The 12,231-nt window shown below is 42.8% G+C and overlaps 2 protein-coding genes across 2 annotated transcripts in view; both read left to right on the forward strand.

The window, feature by feature from the left end:
- The first annotated feature begins 70 nt into the window (after positions 1–70).
- On the forward strand, positions 71–1,849 carry LOC133145476 (N-alpha-acetyltransferase 80). The gene is made up of 2 exons (XM_061269030.1): positions 71–233; positions 814–1,849. Coding segments are annotated over exons 1-2 (825 nt in total). The 5' UTR covers positions 71–231; the 3' UTR covers positions 1,637–1,849.
- A 533-nt stretch (positions 1,850–2,382) lies between these two features.
- The window catches only part of lamb2 (laminin, beta 2 (laminin S)), a 29,194-nt gene continuing 19,345 nt past the window's right edge, over positions 2,383–12,231 (forward strand). The window contains exons 1-2 of the mRNA XM_061298289.1: positions 2,383–2,587; positions 2,795–2,847. Coding sequence (XP_061154273.1) covers positions 2,583–2,587; positions 2,795–2,847 — 58 coding nt within the window. The 5' untranslated portion in view covers positions 2,383–2,582. The remainder of the gene's footprint in view (positions 2,588–2,794; positions 2,848–12,231) is intronic.

Consider the following 12,231-nt stretch of genomic DNA (forward strand, 5'->3'; position numbering starts at 1 on the left):
TGTAGGCACATGTACGTGCAATATCACTCCTGTGCGCATGGTGGCGCACGAGGATCACAAGCGGGAAACGCTACACGTTTGTCCTCTCTTTGAGACAGGGTAGTACATTTAATAAAGCAGCTGATCCTGGAGCACTTCTTACGGTTCTCATTGGTGCTCCAAGTAAAGCCTACTGCAGACGGCTGCTTCAGGAGCAGGAACGAGCTGCGTGAGCTGTCCCGGCGACCGAGCATGTAGGTAAAGTTGATTTCTAGCCACTACCAGTATGTAGTAGTAGTATCTTGCTCAAGGAAACGTCAACATTTAATATCAAACTGTTGCACTTGACCATTGCATGATTAGCCTGCGTTTAACTTCACCTTCCGTCACTTCCTTGAATTCTTGGTAATTTATTGTTACAAGTCCTAAAAAACCAGACGAGTAAAATAATGCGCTGCACGAATAAAACTTCCAGGATGGTAGCTGTGCAAAGAACGTTACAGACGCCCCAGTCTACTCGTTTATTCAAAAAGCCAATCGAGCATGTTTTATAGAAAAATGATATCCATTCTAAGCTAATTCGTCGCACGAGTAGAACGACCCCCGTCCCGCGAGCTCGACACCCGCTTAATGCTTCTGTTGGCCACTAGGTGTCGCTACTTGTGTCAAGAACATTTTAATTACAAGGCTCTGAGGGCTGAGCAGAGCCTTTGTCCCTGTTAAACTTTTAAAGTCAAGGTACCACTATAGTTTCTAAAAACTATTGTACTCCAGGGTGGACATTGCCTAACATTGAATAAAGACTAATCTGGATCAAACTTATGGTCCCCACAGGGCAGAGTCTGGAACCTCAGTGACCAGAGGGCTCGATGTGAACCCTCATTTTCGGACAGTCTTTGAGCCTTCAATTTCAGACAATAAAAGTCAATCAGAAACTGAACCAGCAGAGAATAGCTACGTTATTCCGATCCACCTCCGCCCGGACCTGCTTCTTACCTGCGCTGACCTAGTAAACTCCGAGTGGCAGAGGAGCCAGACTGCCCGCGTTCACTCCCTGCAGAAATCCTGCCCGGATTTCCCCATCTGCCTAGTTCTCCTGCAGGGTCCCAGAGACACTGAGAAGCTGCTTGGTCATGCCCGTCTCTCAAGAGTCATAGGCCATAGCCACAGCCTGTTTGTGGAGTCGGTGGTCGTATCGAAGGCGGAGAGAGGGAAAGGCTACGGGCGAACTCTGATGGAGAAGACTGAGTGCTACGCCAAACGACGAGGGTTCATGCGATTGTGCTTGACCACCCACAATAAGCAGCACTTCTATGCCCACCTTGGCTACAAGCTATCAACGCCGGTGCAAAACTCTGGAGCATTGGCCTCGTTTGTTCCTAAGGAGAGTCTACTCAGGTTTTCCAGGATCCCTTATGAAGAAGTTAACATAAAAATACAGAAACTAGAAAAAGACAGCCCGGTTGGGAATATAAGACCTCCTCCACCTTCTTCCATACTTCCACCACCTGCAACCTCCTCCATACCTCCACCGCCTCCTCCGCCTCCTCCTATCCCACCTCCAGCTGAAAGAGCACCTGTGATTCAGAGTCTTACAGAAACCACCTACAGAGATGCCAAGGGAGCATCCATTTTTTGGATGCACAAAGATCTCTGAAGGACACCTCTGGGGTTAAACAGTCGAAAAAAGAAACAAATGGAGGAAGGTTCGGGAGAAAATTCTGGCATCAATTTGTTACATCATGTACTGTCCTAAACAACTCAACATCCAACAGATGGACTATGTTCTTCCATTTTTTTTTCAGCACTGAAAAGCAGTGAGATACGGTTTTATGTGAACCGCAAACAAATGAAATGAATTAAAATTCAATTTTCAGCACTTGTTCTCATTAAGTGTTTTTATATATTTGTATGAGTGTATATAATATAAATTGTATATTTTTTGGGAAGACTGGGTGAGGGCAGCCTATATAGCCCTGTCAGAAATATGTATAGCCCCAGTTTAGCCCCTTCAATATTTTATTTGATATTTGAAAATATATTTATAAATCATATAGCCAATATAACAGGTATCATCATTTTCACCTGGCTTTGGAGGCCCTGATTAAGCCATTTCTTTGTAATGGCATTTGTGATGTGTTGAGATCATTTGTACCTTTTTGACAGATTCTTCTGATAAATAGCAATAGGAGTACTTTACAACACACGGAAAAACTTTCATTGTAGCACAAAACCTTGTATGTGTATATTATGATTTATTTATTTGTAGCACCACATACATACATGTGTGTATATAAACACACACATACAGACTGCCGCAGCGTGTATTTTTGCCACCTCTCGTACTTCTAATCGTGTGGGTGCTTTAACCCCCACTGCCCCACGACCGCCCGTGTGTCTCCTCCCTCTGCCTGCGCTCTGTTCCCTTCCAGTAGGACACCAACAAGGGTTTTCCACACGCAGGAGCGCCGAGCTTTCGCTCCGACCGTAGCAAAGACACGCAAGCCCCCCTTGTCGTGTCCCGCAGCTTCTCAGCAAGTGGACCCAAAGGACGAGCGGTGGGTTCGGACACCGAGACTGGAGAGTACATCTGAGCGGAACCAATGCGGTGAGCTGTTAGACTCCCTGCGGCGTTTAATACCGTGCGTAACTGGAAGGATTCGGCAAACATAAAAAATCGGAGGATATTATTTAAAGGAATTCAATTAAGGATTGTGCGTGCTCCAGTTAATACATGTATTTTAAGTCATGTGTAAAAGTATTCCAAATTAGGCATGTGGTGCGAATGATGAAGTTTGCCAACTTTTTCCTGCAGGTTGTCCGTGTGTGGCTGCGAGATGCGAGCGTCGCTGTTGGTGCTGGTGTGCGGTGAGTGCACTCGACACCCGCACCTTTTGAAGTCCATCCATGAGTTTTGATCCTTGATAAATCCTCAGAAGTGATCCGGTGGTGGGCTTGTCGAGGCATTAATGATTGCCTTTAGGTCACTGAAGGGGCAACACATGAGCTATTTGATGTTGGCTGCACAAAAACAAGTCGAATATGCCAAACAAATCCGATCATTTTGCATCGGAGCGACATTTATTTTATCTTTGGGCAGCTGGGCAGTCTTGAGCTAAGTACATCTGCCTCACTGTCAGGCGATCAGGGTTGGAACATTTGCATGGACCAAAACATTCAAATTGGGTTCATTTCAGACTTAACTCAATTGGTCATGGGTGTGAATGTGATTTGAACAGTTGCTTGCTATTGACTGGTAGCCAGTCTTGGGCAAGTGGCAGGATACGGCTTGGACTCACCAATTGGCAGTATTGGTGTTCATGACCATTAATGAGAGATGTTTCAAAGAAATGTGTTGCAAGTGAAACATGTGAACTATATTCAGCATTCAGTTTCTCGCAATCATTTGCTCATGTGCACTGACCCGCCAAAGCATGAGCATTTTGCACATCGTATCTAATACAAGAGCTGTATCAAATATTTTGCCTTTGCAAGAATAGTGAAGAGCAAATTTTCCTTTTTGTTCATTGTAAATATCAAGTTACGTGTTCTTGAAGTATTTTAATGACTGCCGGGTTGAATTTGATTCAAAAGTCCTCTGTGGGTGGCGTGCCTTCCATTTACGGTCCTCTTAAAGCAGCCCAGCTGAATCCGCAAACACTCCCGCTGACACCTACAAGACACCGTATTTCCGTCCCAAGATGTTGCCCATGTAAAGGCTGAAAATATCAATATTGCGTCAACCTGGAAAATAAGAAACTTGCGGAAAATTACAGTTCATCGTTGGGGTAAAAAGAATATTGACAAATTTTGAGGCAATATGAGTTTTTCAAGTGACTTGGCCATCATCTAAGTATTTTCTTGCTAATTGATTTGTGATACAGCGGAAGTTATGAGTGGTTTGAAATGTGGCTTGTGACCAAAGAGCCCCATGTTCGATTGCCCCCCAATTAGCATAAGGATGTGGGCCTTTGCAACAAATCCACCGTTGAGGTGTCCTTGAGCAACAATTGCAGGGTTCAAAGTTTAGATTGAAATCCTTCAGCACTTGTGAAAGTTGCAAGGAAAAATGGATTAGGAAATGGTGGTGTATAATTTGAACCAGCAGCGAGTTAAACATCCCACACGGTTGTAAGACCCATTGACAGACAGGTGGCCATGGGGACTTGCGACGCCTTTCGGGACAAGGTGGAAGGCCAAGGGTCATTTCCCAACCCTCAGGGTCAGAGACGTTAATTAGTGTGTAGCCTTTGTGTGCATGTTGCCTTGTGTGTTTGTGTGTGTCAATGAGACAAAACAAACTCGGAGTCTTTCTTTTCACTTTTCCCTCCCTGCCCTTGTATTTCCCTGGGATGAGTGCATTAAGTGTATTAATGTTTGTGTGAATGAGTGAGTATGTTTTTGTACATGCATGTGAACTTGAGGGAAAGCAAATTCTCAAATTCACCTTTTTGTTCTCGTTTGTGTGAAGGACAGTTCCCTATTCTCCCTAGTGTGTGTGTGTGTGTACGTGCACGTGCGTGCGTGTGTGTGTGTGGAAAAAACACCCGAGTGGATTTTGAGGCAAAGCAAATCCTCTGTAATTCAACTTTTACAGCATGTCAATGTGTAAGCACATGGGGTTCTCAGCTTCGTGTGTGTGTGTGTGTGTGTGCGTGCGTGCGTGTGCGTGCGTGTGTGTGTGTGTGTGTATGTGCACGCGTGCAAAACACTCGCAGGTGAAGGTGGTTTTTAGGCCATGTGCGTTTGGGAGTGCGTCTCAGAGGCCTTTTGTAAGCGACAGCCTCCGGAAATGTCTCAGTATCAGAACAATGGTGCAGCAAAGGCCACGAAGCCGCAGCAATGGAGATAGCAAAAGAGAGAGAAAGGCAGGGAAAGTAGAGCAGCAGGAATGGCTTGGATAGAATCAGAAACAAAGAACAAGGGGGGTGGGCCTTAAAGGTGGGGGCAAAAGGGAGGGCAGAGAGAAGGAACAGGTTGCTTTATATGAAAGGGCCGGTGAGTTGGTTTTTGTTGGCAGGAGCTTTTCTGTCTGAAAAGTGGAGGTGGAGATAAAGGTGGGGGAGGATGAAATGAGAAATGGATCTGGTCTCATTAAAAAAAACAAAGGATGAATTGAATGATTACTAATGTCCTACTCAGGATGCAACTGTTTGACCTAACCTGGAGAATATTTCAGTTGTGACAAAGTGTTAGAGAACTTAAACAAGTAGATGTTACTTTTAGAATGGCTTGACCGGACTGTTAGATTTTGACCATTATATCGTTTGTAATATGTGTCTTTACACAATCACAAAACTCATCATAAAGTATATTTACATTTTTACCTTTCTTCTATGTGTAGAAATATGCAAACAAACTAATTCAACTCACACGTAGATTTACACTGAATTGCTCGATGTTGGCTTATTTAGCTATAGCCTGTGTGTCCGTCCATTCATGTGCATGTGTCAGGATTTTATGCAATCCAAAATATTTTATTCATTTTGGTCTTCTCAGTATTGGTATCACAAAAAAAAATGTGACAACTTGGCTTTAACTCATCACATTCTGGTCTTTTTCCTCTTGGAAGAGTCTCAATGTTATTCCCACCATCTGTGCCCCTTGACATTTTACTTTCCGAGTCTTTTATTTTTGCTGCAAAGCCAGTCGCTAATACTAATGACAGGCTGTGTAAAATAGCCCTTTCAAGCACCTTGAGAGGTTGAGACTTCTAATTTTGTAATCTCAGACAAGGTATAATTGCAGTGCGATACTGTAGTTAGGCAAATGGATCACGTACACATTCATGCAGACGCACGCACGCACGCACACACACCCCGGACTAAGCTTGTAAACAACAGAAAATTTTTCAATTGTGAGTAACTGCTGATATGCTGCTGTCTAATAAATTGTAGATATGAAAATATTATGCCCCAATATGAACTCCTGTTGAAAGATGGCAAAAAGTCTTTTGTGGCCAAAATTGTGCAGCTGTGAACAATTATTTTTGTCCATCATCCTACTAAAGTCTAGTAAAAGAAACTTTGAATGAAACAGCTTTAGTCAAAATTGACTTTGACATTTAAATTTGATGAGGTCAGTATTGTTTCACCTTGGTATGTGTATGACGTAATGTAAGAATACATAAAAAATAACGGCCCTGTTTGACTTCTTTGGTAGTAGTGTGTGTACCATGAAGGACATTTGAACCATTAAGAATAATTCATGTAGCTCAATGTTTATGCTACATTGTTGTTATTGTTTTTTTAGTCTACATAAAAATGACTTCCCAACCAACACAGACTGCAAATAAATATCGACAAGTTCCTTATGTACTGACGGTTTTCTCTGAGCTTTCTCCTCTCAGCAGCACCACATTTTGGTTATCAGGGCTCTAATTAGCACGGACAGTGAACCAAACCTACAAGCGCTGTTGAGCGAAAAGCTGAAGTCAACATCTGCTGGCCATGTGTGCCTTGTCATCTGCTCTATTTAGTCTGTGGTCAGTAGTTGGTTCTTTTGAGATATGATCATCCTAATCACTTTCCTCTCATGGCCGGCGTTAATGCTCTTAATAAGCACCCTTTTTACCACGTTGGTCTATTTCCGTATACAGCGCATGTGGGCTCGCCATAAAAACGGTGGCGTCCTAATTTTTGTGCCGGCGGTGTAGTTTACCGTGTTTGGGATTTTGGCAAACATGGCTGAGGGTATTTTCTTTTACAAACCCTCGCCACACCTGGCAACTTGTTGAAGAAAAAGTAGACTAGAATTTAGACCCGGTCGGGGTTAGTCTGGTCCAAGGTGATTTTGGTGAATTTGATCCAGGTGCAGGCACACCGATTCTTAACACCCCCACACACACACTTGGTCAAGGCGAAGAAATTAACTTTAAAACGTGTCTTTCTGTAAAACTGTGGTTGAAGTAAAAGTTGAACTCATTGCACTGGACCTTCAGGTTCCACTGTTGTCAAGCATGCTATCCAAGTGTTCTTGGCCTGGCATGGACTATTGTTCCTCTCAGCTGTTGGTTAGTATGACAGTCTGGAAGTCTAACATAGTCTCTCGGTGATTAGGCCCAGATGCCTCCATTACACACTGAGTTAGATTAGCAGGCAGATGGAGACAGCTGGAAGATGCAAAGCAGATTCCTGTGTCATGGGCCAGACATCTGAACAGAGACGCGTGTTGTATCATCCGCAACAGGTGGGCGGAGGAGTGTCGCGGCTCTGAATGAACGTCACCGTTTACCCTGCTTTCTTTGGCCTTCCCACATCTGCATGCAGCTAGGCATTTGTGTCAAGAACGTTCACACTAGCGCCCACATTTCTAACTCTCTCCTAGTCTTTTCTCATGGAGAATTGTTAAGTCAATAATAGGTTATTGTGCACGTTGAAGGGCATCTTTCTGCGATAGAGGAGACGAAAGGTCCAGAAGATGAAAATGTTTGATGCCAATCATGCCAGCCTCAATTGCACCTTCCAATGCAGTTACAAGGTGAGGCAGCGGCGCCAACTTGTGGCTCAGGGGTTAGTGCTCCGTGCTTCCAAGCCGGTGTCACCAGGGCCGCGGACACGATCCCCAAGTGGAGTGATGATTTTGTTTCCGCAATGTCAGGCACGGCAAACTCCGGTTTCCACTTCAACCGCCTTGATTTTGATGCAAATGAGGGACACGGCGCAAATTGGCTTGGAAAAGTCTATTTCCCGGACGTTCCAGCCCACAGTGGCGCTGAAAGATACCGAAAGAAAGACAACTCCATCCATGCGCACAGGTATTTTTGCCCCCGGAACAAAAATAGGGCCCTATGCCTGCGACCCCCATGACGAAAAGGGTTTCAGAAGATGGATGTTAGAACAGGAGCGTCATGTGTCCTTTTGAAGGTCAATGGGCTTGTCACTGTTTGTATACCTTAGGGTCCATAGTATGCATGTCTTCGTATTTCTTTTTTCCAACGTGGCTTTTATGAGAAAAATTGGCAAAGAAAACTGCACACAAGCCAGTGTGTGATGACCCTTTTTCCAGTTTGTAGTCTACCTATGTACTGTCAGTGCCCAATTGGTATGGATCCCAATACTTTACTCACCGTCTTATGCAATGATGACGGAAGGATGACAGAATTGAGGGACGTAAACAGCAAGGCAAAAAGGAGGAGTGTGAACGGCAGGAAGAGATTTCCCATGCCGGCGGGATCGTGATGAGGAGGAGGAGGAGGAGGAAGGAAAGCAGCTGGTTGTTTGGTTGGGAGTCAGTCATCCTTCAGCTAAGTGCTGAGCAAAGAGAAGATAGAGGCAGCGAGCATGTCTCTTAATTAGCCGGGAGGATGTTGACTTTTCTCTTCTACCCGATGGCAAGGGCTGCAGCGAGAAGATAAATAGTGATGTTTTTCTGTTCGTTGCCATTATTTACCTTCATTAGTTGTCCACCCAGTGATAGCCCCGCTTTTTGGTTCGCTTGATGCGGCAACAGTTTGTCTTTTCCCTTCCCTGGTTAGACCAGACCTGTCACAATGTGTCATGATGATGCCACATCCTCTCCGCCAACAGCTTGCATCCTTTTGCTAACCGTGCCTTCTCTTGTGAATGAATTACAGTGATTCACACTGTAGCTCTGTAGTTATTTCATCCAGACAGACTGAAAATGGAACAAAAGATGGAGTGCATCTGCAACAATGGGAGTTTTTCTCCCTTCATCCAGAGCTCACTAATATTGTACTGGAAAGAGGGCCTGGCTATCATGCAATCTTTGTTCGTAGTAGTTAGAGGTCACTGTGTCTTGGAAATGGATTAAACACGCTTGTTTAAAGAAAAGTTATGCCCCACAATGATTAGAACTCTTGAAGTTTAATAATAAATTGTGCATATTGAAAAGTAGTCCGCAGCAGTGTTGAATGTATTTCCTGCTCTTTGGGGCTAATTGACATCAGTGGCAAGTGAGCTTAGAGCCTCTCGTACAGACACAGCGGCTCCTTGCTCAGCTGTCACCCAACATTCCTCCGTGCCTTCTCTTTCCATGTATGGGTGCAGAGGGGGGAGGAAAGATAAAGTGCGCTTTTAAATCCAAAGTACTTCCCTGTGACCTTTCATTTCCAATTTCCACACTCACAGTGACACCAAACGAAACCTTCCAATTCTTCTTCTATGTGCTTCATGATTATTTGCTGTTCTGAGTTGTTTTGAAAGCAGAGTGGGACATGACTAAACGGTCGCTCAGTTTCTGCTCATATTTCTGCATGATGTCATGCCATCTCAATTTCGAGAGTGTTTGAAAATGGAGGGGACGATTAAAAAAATGACTTTGTGCAAAAAAAAAAAAAACCCTAGTACTACAAAGTTATAAAGGTATGAACATATTCAAATTCATGCTACATTTGACAATTATTCTGCTCAGTAACGCCTGCTCTAAATGTTTCTTTCTTATTCTTCTTTGTTTGGAAATTAATGCAGTTTCCATTTAAATTATATCTATTATTTTGTTTGTTATAACAAGTAGTATAATACATTAACTTACTGCAACAACAACATGCTGCGTTTAAAGGGATTTAAAACCATTTAATTTAGTAAGTTTAAAATAAATATTTCTTGGTCAGGTTGTAACTGTGGAAACAAATGCCCTTTGTGTTTTTACATACAAAGACAATTTTGATACTGAAAAGGAAAATAAACAACTGTGTTATAGAACAGTTGCATTTAGTACAACAATATGTTCATCCTACTACTGGTAAACATTGCCTAATTAACATATCAGTGCATTCTATTTACCATTTAGTTGGGGATAACTGCAAATTCATTACAGGACTTTTTCATGTAAAAAAGTGAGTTTTACCATTCTGCGTACAGTATATTTTCCTCATCGGGAGACGTGAATACTGTAAAGTCTTACACAATCACACACAGATAAATGTGACAAGATACAGTTGGTCTGCTTCACTTCCACAAACCCCCAGCTCCTACACGCACACGCACGTGCACACTCTTGATCGTGTATCAGTTGGCAGAACAGATGTTAACTGACTTCCGAACCGTCAGATAAAAGCTAAGTGGACTACCGCACCTCGGCTGCCTTTGTATCCCTCACTGTTTTTGTTGGTAATGACTTCAATGAAAGAGGTTCTGTGCCATTTGTAAATCTTTTCCGCAGAATTACGTATTACACTTGTAATTTTAACAGAGCTTTGTGAGAGGGCGGAACCTGCTCTCAGGAAGGAAAGAGAGTTGACCCATTCCAACTCCCAAATTAGATTGCACCTTCTCAGTTGGATGGGTTTCTACAATTCATTTTAGGACGGTATGTTGGAGTGACTATCAAATGGCATTGAAGATTTTAAAATCAGTTGGATGATTAGGTCTCCCTCCATGGGTACATTGTCATTGAATTCGTGTCAGTATCTTACCTGCTTGCATATGTATCTCCAAAGGTTGATTTCACTTGTTGTAGTTAATGAGTGGTACAAACCCCTGGAAGAGTCTAAGAGTAATCTTTGGGTGAAGTAAGCAAGTAGTGAACAAGAACTGTTGTGGTGTTTTGTGCGTGGGAAAATACTGTATGCAGGTCAAGTAACAATACTGATGTGAGATAGCGTGCTGTCGAGGAAGACCCCCAGACTCTTAACCTAGGGGAACTGATAGTGTTTGATAGTTGAGTTAAAGTGGATTTGCCACTGGCATTTCCCCCCACTGGTGAGCATGAGAAAGTATTGAATGCTTTTGGATCAACAATCAGAGAGGGAGGTGAGTATTGGTGAACAATAGAATTGGCTTGTCTTTCAGGTTGGTGTTGAATATGTGTCAATGGGAAGGAAATTAGCAGATGATGAACAAAAGCACCCTTAGAACACAACCCTCAGGAACAGATTTGGTACCAGATTCTTATGAAATATTTTGGATCAACTCAAACAAAGAAAATTTAATCTGAGAGAATTAATTGGTGAATCAGAGTTGGGAATTTAGTAGCCAAGAACCCCGTATATAATCCGTATATAAGACAACTCGAACGACTAGTATGAGTCTCCATCATTTCCAATGCTTTCATTCTAACATTGTCTTATATATTTTAATTGCTTACAGAATCCTGCCTTTGCTCTTATGCATTTGTCGCCCACTTGGTGGCCACTAACACAGGTCCAATACCCGACTTGAGACTATGTGTGTTTGCTTGTCCGTGTGAAAGCTTTCTCAGCTCACTTCCCACTCATCTCTCTTTCCGCGCCAGTGTCGCTGTGTGATAATTCTGAGTAAATCCTCTCGGCTCTCCATCTAGTGTTACTTTAATAATGTCAGCTTTAAATAGTCCTTAACGATCACAATTGTACTGCTTGCAAAATTGTAGGGAGGAAAGCGGGGCACATCTGCCAATCAGTCCCACGACCACGTCCACTATGTTTCCGTTGCTGTTTGGAGGAACAGTCAGTTCTATTCAATCGATCAGTCACTGATTATTGGGTTATTGTTCTCATTCCTAGTCCAGAACACATGAACATTTTTTTAAACATCCCATCTGTCTAAGTGACTACTAACACAATTTAGACATGGAGGTCTGTGCTCTACCTCGTGCCAATTTTGGTTCAATTTTGTCCCTTTGAAAATAAATTATTGATGCAAAAACTACTTTGTAAAAATCAATTTTTTGCCATAAATCAAACAGATGCAGTCATAGATGTATTAGTTTCTCTTAGTGCTATTTGATCCCTTGTAGAGCCACTGTAACATATTTCCAATGAGAATGGACACACAATGGAGCGAGGATTAGAACCAGCTGCTGTTAAATTGCTGAAGATTTGACAGGAAGACCCATGGGTCTCCACTCTCCTTAAAAACAAATTTCCCTTATCTCATCATGCAGACAAACCAGCAGCATTGAGAAAGAAAAAAAAAACATTTGCAACAGAATGCCAGACGGAATGTGAGGCACCTGCTGCCGGTTGTCATGAAAGTCTCAAAGGTTTTATTTTAACTCCCATGCATAGCACAACGATGCAGTCACTGCCTCCGGTAGTGTGTCGCACCATCGCTTCCCTTCTCCAACGTAAAAATAGACCCAAACATGTGTTACCTGCAGAATCGAAAAAGGAGCTAAAGCTGCTTTTGGATGCAGAATCAATGTCATCAAATCCTTAACGGTGTTGGAGTTAGCATGATACAAAAATAATGCATCAATAAAAATCACATTTCGTAACTCAGTCATGTAATGTGTAACACAGTAAATGTCTTTTTACTTTAAGCATACATTTTGGAATTGAATTATCCAACACTGATCCTACATTATCACAAA

This window comes from Syngnathus typhle, linkage group LG2 (assembly GCF_033458585.1).
Source record: "Syngnathus typhle isolate RoL2023-S1 ecotype Sweden linkage group LG2, RoL_Styp_1.0, whole genome shotgun sequence".
Lineage (NCBI taxonomy): Eukaryota > Metazoa > Chordata > Actinopteri > Syngnathiformes > Syngnathidae > Syngnathus > Syngnathus typhle.